This window comes from Hypanus sabinus, chromosome 5 (assembly GCF_030144855.1).
Source record: "Hypanus sabinus isolate sHypSab1 chromosome 5, sHypSab1.hap1, whole genome shotgun sequence".
In the NCBI taxonomy this organism is placed as follows: Eukaryota; Metazoa; Chordata; class Chondrichthyes; order Myliobatiformes; family Dasyatidae; genus Hypanus; species Hypanus sabinus.
In genome coordinates, this window is record NC_082710.1 from 17,468,636 (window position 1) to 17,489,341 (window position 20,706).

Sequence of the window (20,706 nt, forward strand, 5' to 3'; positions counted from 1 at the left end):
ACCTTTCATAAATAGTAAAAATCTTTTTTTTTACCTATTTCAGAACAGGGCCTGATAAAGGGTCTTGGCCCAAAACCTCAACTGTACCCTTTTCCACAAATGCTGCCTGGCCTGCTGAGTTCCTCTAGCATTTTGCGGGTGTTGCTTGGATTTCCAGCATCTGCATATTCTCTCTTGTTTGTGGTCAGAACTGGCCCCTTCTGTTGTGGGGTTTCCCATCCGTAATGTTAGGCAAATTATAAAAAAAAACTGCAAATGTTATAAATAAAAATGGAGAGTGCTGGAAATACTCAGCAGGTCATGCAGCCTCCGTGGAGAGGGAATTCCAATTACAAATACACACTTTTCTGGAAGTTCCTTCTTACGAGTGGAAGAGCCGGTATTTTACACTGACCTACAGAGCTGTAGATTGGCAGCCAACCTGCCGTGGGGTAAGTACACCACAAACTCCTGCGGGAGAACAAGCTGCCCCTCGCCGCCTCCTCCGCTGGGCGGCACCGCCTTCGCTGACGTCAGCGCCGGGGCTTCGGGTGGCGACGGGCCGCCAGCGGACCGACGGTGAGCGGGCCATGAGAGGCAGGCCGCGGAGGCCTCGGCTGTGGTGCGTCTGTCTGCTGCTGTGGGCCGCCCGGGATGCGGGGCACGGCTCGGCGATGGCGAGCGGGGAGCTCGGGTCAACGGTTCGGAACAATAGCACTAACACCACCGCGGCGGCGGCGGCGACGCAGGGAGACAAGGCGAGGACGGACGGCGCCTACAACGCGGTGCCCAGCGCCGAGCAGACCATGATGATCCAGCGGGCGCTCTGCGTGCTGGTTGTGGTCACGGCCCTGGTCGTGGTCTACTTCGTGGTGAGGACCATCAGGTGAGGGTCGGCGTGAGCCGCGGGTGGTCCCTGGCTGCCCTGGGAGCGGGGGGAAGAGGACAGGACGGTGGGGCGGACGTCCAACTGAAGCCGAGGCATTGCCTCTGTTCACGGTGGTAATGTGGGGTGCGGAGTATTTTCAAATTGCCGCTGGACAGGTTACCCAGGCCTTACACGGTGGCCGGAGTACGAAAATGGCCTGCGTCTGCTGTTGACGAACATCAGTAAATAAAAATAAACAGTGCCGACTTCTATACAAGCTGTGACAGTAAGTGTCACTCCCGGCCAATTTGGCATCCTTATTTTCCCCCCAAAGTAGACTTTATTCATAAAACATACATACAAAAGTAAGAAACAGTGTAGAAAGAAACCTTACATTCTTGATTAATTACTGCATTACATAGTTTAAAGGAAGAGGGAAACACTAAGTACCCTAACATCAGTTCCCTGAGATCAGAATCAGGTTTAATATCACTGGCATACATCATGAAATTTGTTTCTCTGATAAAAACATGTAAATAATGTGGTACCTCTTAGATTGAGGGTTTTCTCCATCCATCTCCTGGTGTGATAGCAGGAGCAGGTACTGTGTGCTTCTCCTCTGAGTCTTAGTATTGGCTGCAATGGGTTTCAACCTGTTCCTCCATACATACACCTGAAGCTCGGACTGAGCCAGATGATGGCATTCTCACTGTGCTAGAAGACCAAGTTTCGGACAAACTGAAGGGCATCCTTCACTGAGTTTATGACCTTCCAGCAGCACTTGATGTCTCTCCCTGTGTGTATCCCTGGTAACAGCCTGTAGATCAAAGAGTCCTTGCTTCAGAGCTGCTGGGCACAAAAAGGGGTGTGAACCCTTGCATCTGTCTCCACAGTCTGCAAAGAGGTAAATGACCGTTTTATTTTCCTACCTCTGCTGTCCCAAAGGCGGATTATGCTGGAGGTGGCGTGTTGCCTCACCCTCACCACTGACCTTAACTGGAATTGTGTGTGGTAGGAAGAGCTAGGTCATTAGTTGTCCCTGTGGTGCCATCTACAACCCTCCTCAGGTTTATTGTGAGGAATCGCTTGTTATTAGGAGTAGAAAGTATTACCCTTTGAGCCCTATGAGCTGGTAAATCAGATGATAGTCAAAGTCAAGTTTATTGTCATATGCATAAGTATGTGTATGCACAGGTACAATGAAGAACTTGCAGTGGCATCACAGGCACATAGCATTAGAGACACAATGTTCACAAAAAAAATTCTTCGCCTCAGTTTAAAAGTAACAACAAAAACAGAAGTGGTGGACTCTGCTGCTTCTGACATTAAGGAAGATGATGGCTGATTTATTTTACCTTCAGAAACTTGTCATGTCCCAGCATTCACAGGTTTTTGACAGCAAATATTCCAGCTTTCATTGCATGCGATTTTCATTTTGCCTTGATGGCTGAACTTCAATTCTATCATTTCTATTCCATTGTACTCTTATTTCTGTTACAGAAGTAATAGTTTTCCATCATCTGCCAAGTATAGATGAGAATATTTCAATTGGGAGAAGTTGACTGGCAGCAATTGAGGGATCTGTTGAGGTCTCAAGTTTATTAAATGCGTTTGGTTTTCGGTTTAAGGTTCCAAAATGGAGAAAGGCCGATTTTGATGGTATCAGAAAGGATCTGGCCAAGTGTGGATTGGGATAGGTTGTTTTCTGGCAAATGGATGCTTTATAGACAGGAGGCCTTCACAAGTTGAATTTTGAGAGTGCAGAGTTTGCATGTTCCTGTTAGAATAGGCTAACAATTTTAGCCTTGTACCTCAGTTTTTTGAGGTATATTAAATCTCTGGTTAAGAAGAGGAGATGTATAGCAGGTATAAAGAGGAAGGAATAAATGAGATGCTTGAGGAGTATAAGAAATGCAAGTGGGGAATCAGGAAAGCTAAAAGGGGGCATGAGGTTCCTGTGGCACACGTTGCAAGAATTGTGATGGGCTTCTACAGATTATACTAAGAGCAAATGAATAGTAAGGGACAAAATTGGTTTACTTGAGAATCAGTGTGATCATTTATGCATGGAGCCGAAAGAGATAGAGGAGATTTTAAATGGACTTTTTTTTTGCATCTGTATTTACAGAAAAGACAGAAGCAGTGTCTGTAGAATTGAGGTAAACAGCGGTGAGGCCATGGACCATATTCGGATTACAGAAGAGATGCTTTCTGTCTTGAGGCAAATTAGGGTGAATGAGTCCTCACCTCAGACCAGGTGTCCTCTTGACCTTGTAAGAGGCAAATGCAAAAATTACTGGGGTCTTAGCAGAAGTACTTAAAATGTCTTTAGCCATGGATAAGGGACTGGAGGATAGCTAATGTTCTGCTTTTTCAAAAAGGCTCTTAAAAATAGCCAGGAAATTGTAGGCCAGTGAGTCTGGTGTCAGCAATGGGTTAGTTATTGTAAGGTACTCCATTGGACCAGGTATTTGGATAGACATGGTCTGATTAGGAGTGGTCAAAGTGGTTTTGTCCATGAATGTTGTCAACGTCGACTCTAGCAGTGCCCCACATAGTCAAGCTTCAGTCGATTGGCATTCAGAATTGGATAGTAAATTGGATTCAACATAGGCTTCACAAGATAAGCCAGAGAATGGTAGTAGATGGGGCTCCCTGACTGGAGGCCTGTCTAGTGGTGTGCCATAGGGATTGATGCTGGGTCCATTGGTGTTTGTCATCTATGTCAACAATCTGACTGATAATGTGGTAAACTGGATCAACAAATTTGCAGATGACTTCAAGTTCAAAACCTGCTGGAAGAATGGCAGATGGAATGTAATGCAGACAAGTATGAGCTTACGTTTGGGAGGACAAACCAGGGTAAGACTTACACTGAACAGTAGGACACTGAGGAGTGCAGGTAAACAGAGAGATCTGAGAGTTCAGATCCATAGTATTTTGAAAGTGGTGTCATTGATATATAAAGTGATAGAGAGCTGCTAGCACATAAATCAAAGTACAGGAGTTAGGATGTTATGTTGAAGTTGTATAAGATGTTGGTGAGACCAAATATGGAGTATTGTAGGTAGGTGACCAGAATTGCACACAGAAAAGATTGAAAGAGCACTGAGAAAATTTACAAAGATGTTGCTGGGACTTGAAGGCATGAGTTTTAGGGAAAGGTTGAATAGGTTCAGTTAGGACTTCATTCCCTTGAGCATAGAAGAATGAGGGGAGATTTGATAGAAGTATACAAAATGATGAGCGGTGTAACTAGGATAAATGCAAACAGGCTTTTTCCGCTGAGTTTGGGTGAAACTAAAACTAGAGGTCATAGGTTAAGAGTGCTAGTATAGTTTACCAACACTGCTCTTTATTGGTAGCTTTTGAACTTTATTTTGCATTGTTCTTGTTGTACCTTATTATAGCTTAATGCACTGTAATTTGATCTGTATAAACAGTTTGCAAGATAATCTTTTCAGTCTCTAGGTAAATGTGACAATAATAAACAAATGCCAATACCTCTAATCATAATCTGTTTGAGATATTTTCTAAAATATGATAAATTGTAAACTGTAGAATAGTTCAAGGAAAAAAAACATGCTGGTTGTTATCAAAACCCATAGCATTCAGAAAGAGGTCAACTACATGATGGAATGGAAGAGTAGATTTTATGGGCCAAATGGCTATTCTGCTCCTATGTTTTCTGGTCTACAAGGGCTTTGGGTGTTGCACTATGCTTAATCCTTTGTGAAGTCAGGGTAGCTAGGGAAAGGTAAGTATTGCTACCAGCCAATATTTCCAAAAACAGATTATCTGTTGTGAAATAATTTCTGTTCTTGGAGATTAATTGAAAACACATTTCCTGCTTTTACTGCAGTGATTACAGGATAAAAATATATTTGGGGCTGTAGGGTATGTCTGAGTTGTGAAAAGGATGTTTTCTTTTGGAAAATAACGTCTTGATGGTTAATATATTACGTTTTATTTTATTGCAAGAATTTGTTTTAAAAAATCACTAACATTAGGCATAAACTCTGGGAAAATTTAAGGTCAGAATCATTTATTAATGCACCAATTCTGACAATGTTCTCATTGGGCTGACACTTGTATTATGTTTCAATATTTTCTTTCAGTTGTTTTATATGTGTATTTTTTAAGGAAAACTGTATGATTGTATCATACTTTTTAGCATCTCATTAAGTAAATGTTAAAATAAATTGACTTAATGAATGAAATTGAAAAATTTTTGAATGGATTTATGTCATTTCTGTATAAAAACAGTATCTACTTTTATAGCATTGTAAAGCTTTTATGTGTAGATATTGTCTACCATTAATTGATTTTAACACTGCCCTTATGCTGTATATCATTGCGATTTCAACATTGTCATACTCTTGGAATCTTCTCATCTATTCACCCTAAAATATTCCAGCAAAACATGGCCAATCAGTTGTAGGACTAATTCACTTGCTGATTGACTGTTTGTCTCATCATGATAATGGTTGCAACTTCAGAATGTACTTCATCAGCTGTCAGATACTTATGAGTTGTCCCAGGAATCTAAAAGAGCATCTTTAACCTTTAATCTTTAACCTATCTTTATTTTATTTCCAACATCTTGAACCTGAAGGAAATTCTAGGCTCCAATTTTAACCCTTACATAACTGTCCAGGTCAAATTTGACACGTTTTGGCATTTGACAACAGTAAAAACACCCTAAATGCCATTTTTTTAAGCCAAAATTTTTTCATGTTTGCACATTTTGGGTCACTTTAGGAAAAGTCATCAAATTTCAGCTCAAAAAAATAGCATTTAGGTTTTTACTGCTGTCAAATGTCATATTTGACCCAAAAAGTACGTAGGGGTTATCAAGCTGTCTTTTTTTCTGCGGGTGGTCACTCACATACCTCGGATCTACTGATTTAAGAGAACTAATTAATGAGGGGTTTGCAAACTGAGTGTTATATAATTGATGAGATTAAAGTTTTTGGGATAGACAATATAAACAGCTTCCTTGTAGGAATACAGCTAATTACATAAAAACTCTCCTGATCTTAACACTAGGCCAGACCATCTTCAAGTGATGGTACTGTACTTGGAGGTACAGCGCTTCAGTTGCATGCGTTACTTTCTACAATTTTGTTGCGATAGGTACTGTATCCTTGATGTATTTTTCAACACCAGCATTAATGCAACTCTTTAGTTAATTTCTTCTTAAAATTCCTTAATTAGGAAGACCTGGCACTCACACTGTATCCTTTATGATCATGGAAAGTCCCAAAACGCTGTACTGCTGATGAATTATTTCAGAAAATCTAGGTGCTAATGTAGCAGTCTCCCTGCACGCAGCAATATCTTTTCAAGTGGGCAGAGAAACAGTCCAATTAAGGCCAGCTAATATTTAGCAAGGTCAGATGAGCAGGCCAATTATCAAACTATTGCCACCTAGAGCCAATGTGGTAACATGCATTTGTGACCTTACTGACCTGATATCAACAGTTCAGTTTACACTTACCTCTGGTTTGTAAATTGCAATGGGATCTAACTTTAAAAACATTTTTATGTATATAGACCATGGCCACTAATTAGATCTGTAAGACTATCTGAATGTTCTTTTAGTGTGGTTTTAATGAGTTAAGACCAATTTTTTTTTAATGGTGAAAGGGATGATTTGGTAGAGTTGGGATGAATTTTAAAATTATCGCTTTGATCCTTAACTAAATGCTAGACTACGCCACTAAACTGATTCTTGTTTTAACCTTGATTGTGCAAGTGAGCTGAACATTAGGGAAAAATTTTAACTTTAGAAGAAAGATGAATTTTCTTGCAGAACAGACATGCTTAAAATTACAGATTAAAGCTTGGATGAATGACTGAATAACAGTATACAAGGAAACAGCAGAGTGCATTAAGTTGGAGTGTGTCAAGTTACACCTACATAAAAGTAATGATAAGGAATTTGCTTTATGCAGTTTATTAATTTATCTTTCACTAAACTAAATGGGTTTTGAGTGTCCTGACAAGATCAGTATTTTTGAGGTAAGAGAGGAAGTGAGGATTTGGTAGGACTATTCTGCAGTTGTTCAATTTTGAGCTGTAGCTGGGTATATCTAAATCTGATAATCATGGAGGCATGCATCTGGAACAATGTGTTGATGAAGATAAAACCAAGCGATTTTTTCTATCATGCTAACTCTCAACACTGCTAATGCTTTACCTCTGGGTAGTGTTACCATATCATTTTTGTTTGACATTGCAATACACATCAGTGTTTATTTGGCTGCCAGGGTGCTGACCATGTCTTAGTGGAAAAGAGAAATATCTGAAATGACCTGCAGAATTTCGATTCCTTTTCTCTGGCCAATTAAAAACTTGGTATTTCAATGACATTTTGAGATTTGTAGGAACTATTAGTATTGATTAGGGAAAGACTGGCTATTCATACCTCAATATTCCTTTCATACTTTTTTGAGTAAGGCCACCTTGAGCAGTTGGTACTTAGAGCCAGTAGGAACTATTTTCATCGGACTTACTGTTTTGTGTGTCATTCAGCAATCAAAAGCAATTTGTATACTGTGCAATGTACTTGGAACTAGCAGCACATCCGCAAAGTTTAATGTAGTTTCATTGTGGTGTTTTATAATTTGTACTAAGCATTGTAAAAATTTCCAATTTTAAATCTAGGATGAGGAGGATTAACAGAAAAAACCGGAAGTATGGAGTATTGAAAACAGATCTAGAAAACATGGAAATGAGACCATTAGATCAGGAAGATGATGAAGAGGATGAAACATTATTTGATATACATCATTCAAGAAGGTGAGCAGTTGAATTAATAAATGTTTTTTGAATAGAAGTGGAATTTGATTAGTAACTGAGTTAGACCTCGTTTGGTCTCCTAGTGTTTTCAAGGTTTCAAAGTTCAAAACTTCATAGTAAATTTATTATCGAAGTACATACATGTCACCATATATAACCTGGAAATTCATTTCCTTGTGGCTATACTCAGTCAATCCAAGAAACATAATGGAATCATTAGACCCATACATACAGAAACTGAAAATTGTTAGTTGATGAGGGAAAAAAACATCACCATAATGTTCTTTCAAAAATTTCCCAACTTATTAAAATGCATTACAATATTTCAAAGCTAAAGTTTAGAAGTTGAGTAACAGTATGCAGATTGCTCTTGGGTTTGTGCACCCTGGAAGGTTAAGCTCCAGTTCAAAGTTGACCTATTCAACGAGGCTTGGAAGAGAACCTACAAGACAGATGCTCTTTATCAACCTACCCTACAGTCCTCGGATAGTAATGGTTCACAGCAACATGTTTGAAAACCATTGTCACTTCCCACATGGGGGGAACTTATCTCAGGCACATATCAGTCATAAAATTCAATGCCTCAGCATAGCCATTGGACAATTAGGGAAAAAGGCTATCTGAAGTTCAAGATATTGGATCTGACATCAAACTCATGGTCCACTGGCAGCTGTTGTACATTTTTTTCCTTTCTTTCTCCCCCCCCCCCCCCCCACCCCCGGAGACTTTAATGACTGGACTCCAAAGCTGCTTCAGTGAAATAATAAAATTCTGCAAATTCATTAGAAGGTTGAGTAAATGAACTTCAATTTTGTCCTTTACTAGGCTATTATCCCCTTAGCTCTGCAGCTTAAAACATCTCTAGCTTTCATAGTTTCAGTGCAAGATTAGGAAGCTGAAATTCCAGCTCTGTTTCTCCACACACTGATTAACCACAGCACCTTTTGTTTTATTACAGTGAAACTATTTTAGATTAGTTTTCTTAAATTATATTTATGATATGTGCAGTATTTCATAACTTTTGATTTCAATCTGTTGGAATTGATGCAAAATTTCAGTTAAATTTAAAATACATTCTCAGTAAGTCCGATTCCAATGAGAAGCTTGATTGAACTGTCAGTAAAATTGGCACTTCAATGCATGGAAGCCAGGAAGGCATTTGCCAAGTATATGTAATCTTCTAGATTTAGAATGGGAGGCGTGGAAGCGTAGTGGTCAACACAGCGCTTTACAGTACCAATGACCCAAGTTCAAATTCTCCCTGTGACTGCGTGGGTTTCCTCAGAGCGCTTCAGTTTCCTCCCACTATCCAAAGACGTACTGGTTGGTACATTAATTGGTCATTGTAAACCAGGATTAGGCTAGGATTAAATTTGGGGGTGCTGGAAAGCATGGCTTCGGGGCCGGATGGGCAGTTTTAAGTTTTGCAAAGACAGTTTTAAGATTTTTCTAACATGGGTACAAAAGTAATATTTTCATGGACAATACATATTTAGAAACTATTGAAAAACCTCTCAGAAATTTGAGACTCTCCCAGTGACTATGGATAATACCAAGGCATAATATTGTATTGAGCTGATTTAAGAAGTTTGTAGTTAGATCAATACTTAAATTGAGTTGGGTAATTTTAGCTTTGTTATGGTAGTGATCAGCAGTTGTCCTTGAGATGACTTAGCCTGGAAACTTGTTTTTGAAACCTTGCTTTTGAGGATTGGAGGGTTGTGGATGTTGTTCCTTTATTCAAGAAAGGGAGTAGAGATAGCCCAGGAAATTATACGCCAGTGAGTTTTACCTCAGTGGTTGGTAAGTTGGAGAAGATGGAGAGGCAGGATTTATGAGCATCTGGAGAGAAATTTATTGATGAAAAAAGAGCTGTGGATGTAATGTTTATGGATTTCAGCAAGGTATTTGATATAGTACCCCATGCAAGGCTTATTGAGAAAGTAAGGAGGCATGGGATCCAAGGGGGACATTGCTTTGTGGATCCAGAACTGGCATGCCCACAGAGGGCAAAGACTGGTTGTAGACAGGTCATATTCTGCATGGAGGTCAGTCACCAGTGGAGTGCCTCAGGGATCTGTTCTGGGACCCATGCTCTTCGTGATTTTTATAAATGACCTGGATGAGGAAGTGGAGGGATGGGTTAGTAAGTTTGCTGATGATACAAAGGTTGGAGGTATTGTGGATAGTGTGGAGGGCTGTCAGAGGTTACAGTGGGACATTGATAAGATGCAGAACTGGGCTGAGAAGTGGCAGATGGAGTTCAACCCAGATAAGTGGGAAATGGTTCATTTTGATAGGTCAACTATGATGGCAGAATATAGTATTAATGGTAAGACTCTTGGCAGTGTGGAGGATCAGAGGGATCTTGGGGTCTGAGTCCATAGGACACTCAAAGCAGCTGTGCAGGTTGACTCTGTGGTTAAGAAGGTGTACAGTGTATTGGCCTTCCATCAATCGTGGAATTGAATTTAGGAGTCGAGAGATAATGTTGCAGCTGTACAGGACCCTGGTCAGACTCCACTTGGAGTACCGTGATCAGTTCTGGTCACCTCACTACAGGAAGGATGTGGAAGCCATAGAAAGGGTGCAGAGGAGATTTACAAGGATGTTGCCTGGATTGGGGAGCATACCTTATGAGAATAAGTTGAGTGAACTTGACCTTTTCTCCCTGGAGCGAAGGAGGATGGGAGTTGACCTGATAGAGGTGTATAAGATGATGAGAGGCATTGGTCATGTGGATAGTCAGAGGCTTTTTCCCCAGGGCTGAAATGGTTGTCACAAGAGGACACAGGTTTAAGGTGCTAGGGAATAGGTACAGAGATGTCAGGGTTACGTTTTTTTTACTCAGAGAGTGGTGAGTGTGTGGCATGGGCTGCCAACAACAGTGGTGGAGGCAGATAAGATAGGGTCTTTTAAGATGCTTTTGGATAGGTACATGGAGCTTAGCAAAACAGAGGGCTATAGGTAAGCCTAGTAATTTCTAAGGTAGGGACATGTGTGACACAACTTTGTGGGCCGAAGGTAGGTTTTCTATGTTTCTATTAGCATTCATATATTCTTACAAACTACAGAAATATAGTTGTGTGAGCACAGTTAATGTAAAAGTTTACTGGTGCTTGTGAGTGGTGGTCTCAATATTGAAAAATTCAAATGCAGGTTTTAGGTGACTTCTTTGCAGAATACACCCTATCCTTGTTATATGCGGGGGATACGTTCCTCGCAGTCGATGCATAATGTGAAACGTATAATCTGAATAATTATTTAAATGGAGAAAATAGGGATGTGTTCCAGATAGCTTCCTAAATATGTTTTATCTGTAACTTATTCACATTTTCACACCAATACGACACAAAAGCAGTACCACAAGGCAACATTCATATTATATTTTATCAACTTAAGGTAATATTCAATGTAATAAATCATAGAAAGTTAACATACTAGGGTGTACAGTACTCACCAACGGTGGCAGGTGTGTTCGTTCTGGGAGATGAGTGGTTGTTGTGGTGTCAGGCAGCTTTACATGGATAAGGTGGATGGATGGTTGTGGTTGTCAGGATCATATCAAGCACAGCAAGGGTTGAAGGAAGACTCACAGAACTCTTAGAACTTCCAGCAGCAGGTGATGACACTGGTTTGAAGAAAGTGGTGAGTGTTGTTTGCTTGGCAGCATTTTGGTTTACAGCATAAATTTGTTTGTAGGGAAGAAGGGTTGATGGCAGGGAAAGACTGAAATGCTGACTCCGTTCTAAACTTGGGTCCATGTCCATCACCATTTGTGCCAAGTGTCCCGACTTCCACCATTCCCTCTCCATTGGTAAACTCCTGGGATTTTCAAAATTGTCTGTTGCTTGCAGCATCTAAGAGATAGTTTGCTGTAAAAAAAAATGCCTTGAATGTGGATCACACCTTGGTCGAGTGGTTGAATCAACAATGTTGAGTTAGGCAGCAGGAAACATGTTAGGATGAATGCTGTCCAAATGTTTAGGATGGGCTGGCGCATTGTCAAGCAACAAAAGAACTTTAAAGGCAAGTTTCTGTTTCCGGCAATAACATCCTAGAGCTGAGTTACCTTCACCTGATGCCGCACTGTTTATAATTTCCAACATTTTTTCAAGTGTTAAAGCGGTTCTTTGCCACTTGGCTGATGGCCCAGGACATGACATCGGACGTTTAGGAGGAATAGTTAAATATTTCAAGCTCAAAATACTGTAGGTACTGTAGGTAAAACCAACAAAAGTTTAAGAGCAACACACACAAAATGCTGGTGGAACACTGTCGACATTTCAGGCCCAGACCCTTTGTCAGGACTCAGCGCTTCTCCTTATAGATGCTGCCTGGCCTGCTGTGTTCCACCAGCATTTTGTGTGTGTTGCTTGAATTTCCAGTTTCTGCAGATTTTCTCGTGTTTGCTTTTAAAAGTTTAAGAGCGCAAGATCGCACATCCACACCTTGCCAAAACCAATGCGAGACTGACAGGAGTGAGATTGTGAGGAGCACACACCTGACTTGTATTGGCATGAAAACAGTGCTTCTGGCATAACTGTGAGTTTTGGATGCATATAAGGAGACATTGGTACAAATAAGTTCCTCGCATAACTAAATCCACATAGTCTGAAGATGCATGAAGAGGATAGGGTGTAGCTCCATTTTGCTTGCAAGGGTGCTGCAGGGCTTCATTTTGTCAGCCACTTAAACTCTAAATTTTGCTCCCACTGTGATCTTTCTCTGGCTTCAGTGAGTAATTAGCCTCTCTTGGTCTCAGCTCTGAGATTTCCTTTGTTCTATCCTTGGGTAATTAAGTAGGATCACATCTGGGTATTGTGTACATCTTCCTTATTGAAGGAGTAAGGAATTGGAAGTATTAAGATAAGGTTTACTGAACCAGTGCCTGGAAAGGGTGCGTTATCTGTGCCTGCACATAACCCATGTCCCTTCATTACCTGCATATTCTCTTGCAGGTAGATGGGATTAGTTTGATTTGACAGTACATCGGCACAGACATCATGGGCTGAAGGTCCTCTTCTTCTATTGCATTGTTCTCTGTTCTATGTTTTGACATATGTACCTAAAAGCCTCTTGAACACCACTATTTTTGCTTTCAAAATGTCTAACATTTTAACTTTGCTAAGAACAAGGCTTCAAGAAACTGTTAATCTAACTGAAAATGCTGGAAACATTCAGCAGGTCAGCCAGTATCTATGGAAGAAGAAACAGGGTAAATTTTTTAGGTCAAAGACCCTTAATCTGAACTGCAAAAGTGAGAAAAAATCAGTCCTGACGAAGGGTCTCGGCCTGAAACGTCGACAGCACTTCTCCCTATAGATGCTGCCTGACCTGCTGCGTTCCACCAGCATTTTCCAGCTTCAGCAGATTTCCTCGTGTCTGCCTGAAGAAAAATATGCTAGTTTTTAAGTTACAGAGAGAGTTAAGGAGAGGTGATAAGACAAAGGAGCTATCTCTGATAGTGAGGCACAGTTGACAACATTTGCAGTTCAGATTAAGGGTCTTTGTGCTTGTTTACAGAACAGATTATTTAATAGTTTATGAGGGATATTGAGAGAGTCAAAAGCTCCAAAATGTAATTCAGAGTTGTTACAGCAACCTGAAGCCAAAAGAAGAATGTTGAAGATGGCCAGCAAATCAGAAAAGATCTATCAAGGCAGTAAAAATACATAACCTTATAGGAGAACTAGTCAGTTCGGACACAAACAGAAAAATATTAATATATTTTCTGTCTTTGCCAATTCTTGTGAAAGGTGTTTGATCTGAAATTCTCTTTCATGTTGTATAGACCCTGTCCTGCCTGACTTAGTGTTGCCAGCTTTTTCTGTTTGTACTTCAAATTTCCAGCATCTGCTCTTTTATTTTATAAAAGAAAACAGTTATTGAATTTGATCTCAAGTCTTGAAGACTTTGATTTGCAGTTCCTCAAGCTTCCGTTGGAGACAGTGCAGGAGGATGCAAACAGATGGGTGGGTGTGGAATCGAAAGGATATTGACAGGCATCTGGAGGGTGGGAAGGAGCTTAAATAATACTCTAAAGTAAAAGAGCAGGTGTTACGTCACCTGTATTTGCACAAGAATGTTCCACAAGAAGGTGGAGACCACTGAGAAGTCCTTTTCCAGGTAGGAAAGACATGCCTGATGGGGAAATCTCATTGAAACTGGCCAAAATTGCAAAGAATTTATGCAGTGTCTGGAAGAGTAATAATTGAAGCAGTAACTAAAAGTTTGATCAAAAAGTATTTTTTTAAGGAGAAAAGGAATGGAAGTAATTCCAAGGTGGAGTCTTAAAAGCAGATGGCATGGCTACAAAGGTGGGACAAAGAGACTGGGGTAAAAGTGGCAAAGCTCAGGTAATAGAGCCTTATAATCCATGGAGCAGTTTGAATAAGAGGATAATGTTTTCAAATTCAAGCTGTTGATGGACCTTGAGCAAAGTGTTGTACAGTGTACTGACTCTTGGTGGTGAATGATGTAAACCAGGGCACAAGGTCATACTTGCAATCTGCAATGAGTCTTGAGATCACGGTTCTATGATGTAACTGAAATAAATTGTATCAATTAATATTAAAGCACAATCAACCATGTGTACCAATTTACAGCTATTTAACTTACTGACTAAAACCATTTTGAAACAAATATATTAATAAATAATATTTAAGGCATCATGCACTTTGTTATTCATTCCCCTTGGAACTAAATTGTTCCCTTCACAGGAGGCAATTTTTCACACTCAGAATATATTGATTTAACCTGTACTCTGATAAAGAAAATGGTCCACCTATATCAGAGTTCAGGGGGACAGGGGTGTTCGGGAGGGTGCAGTTACATATCTAGAAAACTGTCAGGTCACAATTTAAATAAGACAGAGCTGTATCATCTGTACAAAGCATCAAGAACCACAAGTGGAAAACAGACGCATTGTACTGATTTTCTACTTTTACTCATTGTGTGAATTTCTGTACCTAGACTTCTGAGTAAAGAATTATGAATTTTAAGGGTGCAAACTTGAACAATCAAAACATGGGATCACCTGTAGCAAATTACCTACGTCAAATGCTGTTTTCTAGTTATAAATAGTTAATAACTAGCTATGAAATGAAGAGCATGTGTTTCTCTAAGTACCATCTATTTTAATGATTCCATATATTTCAAACACTTTGAGATGATCTTTTCAGAAGTACTCTGCATTAAGTTTGTGAGATCAGAATCCTCCCTGCAACTTGTAACTTGCAGAACTTCATATACATGCTGTATAACTTGGGTAAAACTTAAAGCAATTAGTAATTCCTCAATGTTATTATTTTGTGCAGAGATAACTAATTTCCAGAAAGCTTGCAAATTGAACAGTTGAATATTCATAGCGTTAATGCTCAACAGTAATTAGTATGTAGATGTCTACTTTGCATTTTTCACATGCTCTTCGAAAGGTTAGGAAAACTCACTTTTGCTCTTGGGAGCAATCACACAGATGTAATGGCCTTTGTATTGTTCATGCTGATGCCCCCCCCCCCCCCCCCACTCCCATTCAATGGAAGCACCATTTGGCAAAGGCAAATTGTAAAGTTGTTTCCTTGATCTTTCCAATCCCCAGCATTTTCTTTTAGGACCTCAAGACCGCACTGACAATTAACATAAACAACATTTGGTGTATTAATTTAACTCATAGGTATAAAAATGAAAAATAATTATGTACTAACAGCAATCAGTATCCTTGACACAAACTTCCTTCCATTCAATTTAGCCTTTCAATATTTTTTTTCGCTGCTTTCTCCCATTTATCCTCAATTCTCTTGAAGCACTTTCATGCTGTTTGGTTGGGGTACCAGATTATCACGGCTGTGTACCTAAGTTTTCTGCAATTCCCTATTGAATTACTTGCAATTATCTCACTGAGTTCTAATTGTTTGATGCTTCAGAAATGAAAAATGTCTGTCTTCTCTGCTTATGCGTGGTCAAATTCACTTGTTCATAATTTAATGCCTTTTTCTCAGCTCGCTAATTGTTGAAACCTTGTTCTTATAAATACATTGCACTTTGAATTCATAGTACCTTGTGGTCTTGTCAAGTCCTATAACATCAACTGTGATTCTTAAAGAAAGAAGCTAAAGATAATACAAGAAAGCCCAAGATACTTAACTATGTATATGCACTACAAGCAGGAGACATATTAAATAAATTTGGTGAGCTGCAGGCAAGATGAACTGGCCACATGGGACTATGAAGTTATGCCTGGGTGGAATGGATTCTTCATATTCCTGGATGTAAAGTGTTCAGGAAAAATGATGGAGGAAAGAGAGGGCATTTAATTAGCCAGAATATTTGTGGGTACTATTAATTTGGAGAGAGGATGTGGAATAGATATTAAAAGAGGTAAATATTTGTATTGAGACAGCAGTAATATAAAGGGCAAAGAGGGTTATTCTTTTCATCATCAATTGGTTTCTGCCTCAACAGGAAAGATGAAATTGCTTGACTTGGTTCCAGGAGAGCAAGTAGGAACAGTAATTATTATATGTGTTATGTATCATACTATGGAAAAGGATAGTATGCTTCAATGTAAGGGCAGCCTACTGGAGCAGGATCATTTTCAATGGGATGGGAATGCTCTGCCACAGGTAAACTGGTATCCAATCTTGGCAAGCAAGACTGTAATTGAACAGTGCCTTTAAGCAGGCCTTTAAGATGGAGATGGTTCACTTACACTGCAGGCTTATTCAGATGACTGAAAATTGTAGGGAATTTTAAGGCACTGCTCCCCAAATGATTAAAATTTAGAGAACAAAGCTGAGCAAGAGTAGGCCACTGAGCTCCTCAAAATCATCTAACTGTAACTCTCTGTCCTTTTATAGTCACAGCAACTTTCATGTCCTCACTTATCAAGTACTCTTTTACCTCTGCCCTATAAATATTCAAACTATCTACTTCTGCAGCCCGATGGAAGGAATTCAAGAATTCCTCAACACTCAAAGATTAGGTAAATTTTTGCAGTTGTATTAAAAGAATGATCCTCTATTTTGAAAGGTGATCTCCCCCCCCCCCCCACCCTGCCCCCATCCTAGCTTTTCCTACAAGAGGAAATCCTGTCCACATCCATTTAGTCAAGTCTCTCTGGATCCTGCATGTTTCAAACAGCTTCACTCTCATTGCTCTGAACTCCAATAGATCTCAGTTTAGCCTGTTCAAACTTTGCTCATGAGGCAACCTCCCATTCAAGGTGTTAATCTGGACATTTGCCAATGCGTTAATATCCTTCTTTTGTAAAAATAAGGATTTTTTCCCCCCAAATCTTTTAAAAATAGTGGAAGCAGGAATGTTCCTACAGCAAAGATGACAGATTCTTGATGATTGAGTGTGTGATAGGTTACTGTGGGTAGAGGGTAATGCAGATTGAGGTTAGGATGGATTAGCCATGATTTTATTTAATCCCAAAACAGCCTCAGTCATGTGGCTACTTCTTGCTTCGGATTTATTTTTGTTTGTACGGTGAGGGAAGTTTGCTTTATATGATCATGACTTCTAAAGAACATTCGACTAGTAATAGGCTGCCATTGGGATTGTAAATTATGGAATAAAAAAAGCCATGGACATGATGTAAAATAATTAACTAGCAGAGAAAACTGAATTAGAAAGTTATTTTTCATGTTAAAATGTGTAGTGGATTGTTCCCTGGTTGGTATTAAGGCCACAGCATATGTTAATGACATTGATATTTAGGGAATAGAGAGAAAAAAAACTATAAATTACAAACTAAATAATGCAAAACTAAAGGAACATTGAAGCAGTGTTCAGGGGTCATTTGGAAATCTGATGCAGAGGGGAAGAAACTGTTCCTAAGTTATTGAGTATGGGTCTTCAGGCTCCTGTATCTCCTCCCTGATGGCAGTAACAAGGATGGTGAGGGTTCTCCCTCAAGTTATCAAGCAGTTCCCCCAAAGGTAATTTCTTCCCAGTCTACATAGGCAAGTCATGTTTATATAGCATAGTTCATATTTGTACTTAATATTTTTCTTTCTAAATTACAGATAGATGAGATGAACCTTACTATACGTTCTGCAAGAAAGCCAAACGTGCATAGAAGTTTCAAGGCACCATCTGTTTCTAGCTCTGAAGAACAAGCTCTGTATCTGTATGGTGTATAGCTATGTATTTTGTTATTGTACAGTAGTTTTGTAGCCCTAATTAATGAAAATACACTATTTTAATAAGGTAAAATATATTTCTGGTGTAAATGAAAGTTGGTAATGATATGTTTTTTTATTTTTATTTATCAAAATTGGCAATTATCTTCAAAGTTAGTGCAAAAAAAATCTTTTCCAATTCCCTTGTATGTACATCATTATTCATTTTTCGATTGAAGGAATATGAACTGTATTAAAAATCAGATCTGTATTTTCTGATTCAAATATTGATATTATTTTTAAAATTGGAATCAGAGTGCCAATATAATAATTGCTTGGTTACAGGATTTTTAATAATTGCCATAAGATTTTAACATCAATTGCTCTATCTTGCAACTGTTGCTAATTATACACTAATTGTTAAAATGTTGGATTACATTTTAATAATGTAGATATAGCATGTCAGTACATTATATAGAGACAAAGCTCATATTTTGTAAATATGCAATGCAGGGAAGTGTTTACAAAATATCTGAAAGATCTTGATTTTTTTCCCCCCTTTTCAAAAGGGAAAAGGAAACTTGAAAACTTAAGATTGTTGCTGTTGATCAATGCTTTTCAATTCACTTAGGATGCTTATTTTTTGGCAAATGATGGTGGTGTTTTTAGCTGAATTATTAATTGAATAATAGCACTTTGGGAATGTTTCAAAGTAAAAATTAAAGGACCATTTTTGTGTTATATTACTGCTAATTAATAGCATGATGATTGATGATACAGATGCCTTTGACTCAAAATAAAAGCCAGCAATTTTGTATCACCACATTCCATGAGGATAAGTTTATGTTTATATTAACAAATGTTTTGAGTTTACATGATTTGTGTTTTTTTTCTTGCATAGTATTTCTGGTTTCGGGGTTAGGTCTGATTCTGTTTTTGTGTGTGTGATATAGCCATATGTGAAATCTATTGGCTATGCATTGATGAAAACTAAAACTCTCATATCCACTAGGTTCAAGTTCATATAAACTGGAAATATATCCATGTGGATGAGTGTTCATATGCATCTTCATTTTGCTGGTGCTGTGAGATCTACAAATCAATTGGTTAAATCTAGCACTAGAGCTTTCAACAATTTGCTTCCTCCTTATCTCCTAGTGTGGATCATTCTTCTACTTCATCGCTAACCTTAATTTTGTAAGTTAGGATTCTGGTTAAGGTTCCTTGTTGGTCATTGGATAACGACTGCATCACATTGTGCTAGTTAAATGATATCTCTGGCATATTATCTATAGAAAACATCTCCTTGGAGTGTAAAGAAATTGTTCCATTAAACACAAAGTCCTGGTTCCCTTTGTGATAGGAAGTAGGTTCCATCCCATTGAAAAGCATATCACAGCTGTACCAGATATTTGTTCTGTTACTGTGAAAGGCGTCTTTGAGCTAGTTAAACACTTTTTAGGATATTCCAAGTTTTCAGTATTTGGTTTATTGTTAATACTGCACAATATTTTTCTTTGCTCCTTGCATGTTTGATTAATATGAAGAAAAGATCTATCTTTGACAGAGCATTTGAGAGCCATAACATGAACACCACTACATGCTTTCACAGATATATATTCATGTTCATGACTTGAACTTAGCCTGTGAATGAAAAGAGAGGTTTTCTATTTGCCTTGGAAAGAATTAATAGCTAAATTAATTGTTATGTCACTGTTGAAAATTGAAATTCATTTTGTTCCAGTATTGTTTAAAACAAGCAGAGAAATTATTTTCTCAGTTAAATCTAACGGTAGCTCAACTACTGAACATATATTTTCATAAGAGAGCAATTAATACTGAAAATACTAAAGAGTTAACTTCATATTCTGCTTTACCACACTAATGTCACAGAAAGCTTGGCAACAGTCATACAAATCATAATTCTGTTGTTTGAGCTTTCTGTGATCACGTAAATGATTTCTGCAATAGCATGAAATGAATGTAATTGCTTTGGTGCGTTGTAGTGAAGAGATGTTCAACTGTGGTTGCCAGCACTAACAGAGAGAACATTGACTTTAGGAGAACAAAATGTACAAGTTGAGTGTGAATGTATCCAGTTGCATTATGCTGGTCACCATTTTGTAATTTCATCCCATTTCTGTAATTTATTAGTGATGTAACATATTCGGAGAAGCATATTAAGTTAAATAACTTTGGTTAATAAAACTCAAGTGTTTATTTGGCCTTGTACAGAAAGCTCATTTCACTTTATGTATTGGTTTATTAAGCCCATGGAAATGGAGAGAATGGGAGGATTATAGACTTGTGTAAGCAGAAGGAACTAGTTTAATTTGCTGTGGGTCGAGGGGCTTGTTGCTGTGCTGTACTCTTGTTTGTTCTGTTAGGAAGATTAGAAGATCAAGAGCCCAAAAGTCTTGAGAACAGTAGGGTTGAAGTAATTTTGAGTCTGGTTACATCTTCTCTCAAGCATCTACATCTTTCTGACAGGAGAAGGGAGAAGAAAGATTAACTTTATTTGTCACATGTACATTGAAGCATGAAGTGCATCTTTTGTGTCAATGACCAACACAGTCCTCGGATGTGCTGGCAGCAATCTGCAAGTGTCGCCCTGCTTCTGATGCCAAAATAATATGACTGCAACATATTAACTGTCACCCACATCTTTTCGGAATGTTAAAGGAAATCCATGCGGTTACAGGGAGAACATACAAACTCCTTAAAAACAGTAATGGAAATTGAACCCTGGTCTTACAGTTGGTGCTGTTATACGTAATGCTAACTGATACACTATTGTGCTGCCCCAAGAAGAGAGAATAACTGGGGTCAGGGAGTCTTAAATCATGTTGTGGGCTGAAGGGCCACAAAAACATATGCTGTATGTTTTCTATGTTAACTGCTTTCTAGAGGCTTTTATAATTGCAAACA

The 20,706-nt window shown here is 38.8% G+C and overlaps 1 protein-coding gene across 1 annotated transcript; it reads left to right on the plus strand.

The window, feature by feature from the left end:
- Nucleotides 1–288: 288 nt before the first annotated feature.
- LOC132393959 (membrane protein FAM174A-like) lies at nucleotides 289–19,998 on the plus strand. Its single transcript, XM_059969455.1, has 3 exons — nucleotides 289–865; nucleotides 7,517–7,651; nucleotides 17,683–19,998. The coding sequence occupies exons 1-3, from the start codon at nucleotides 570–572 to the stop codon at nucleotides 17,684–17,686; spliced, it is 435 nt and encodes a 144-aa protein (XP_059825438.1). The 5' UTR covers nucleotides 289–569; the 3' UTR covers nucleotides 17,687–19,998.
- Nucleotides 19,999–20,706: the final 708 nt, after the last annotated feature.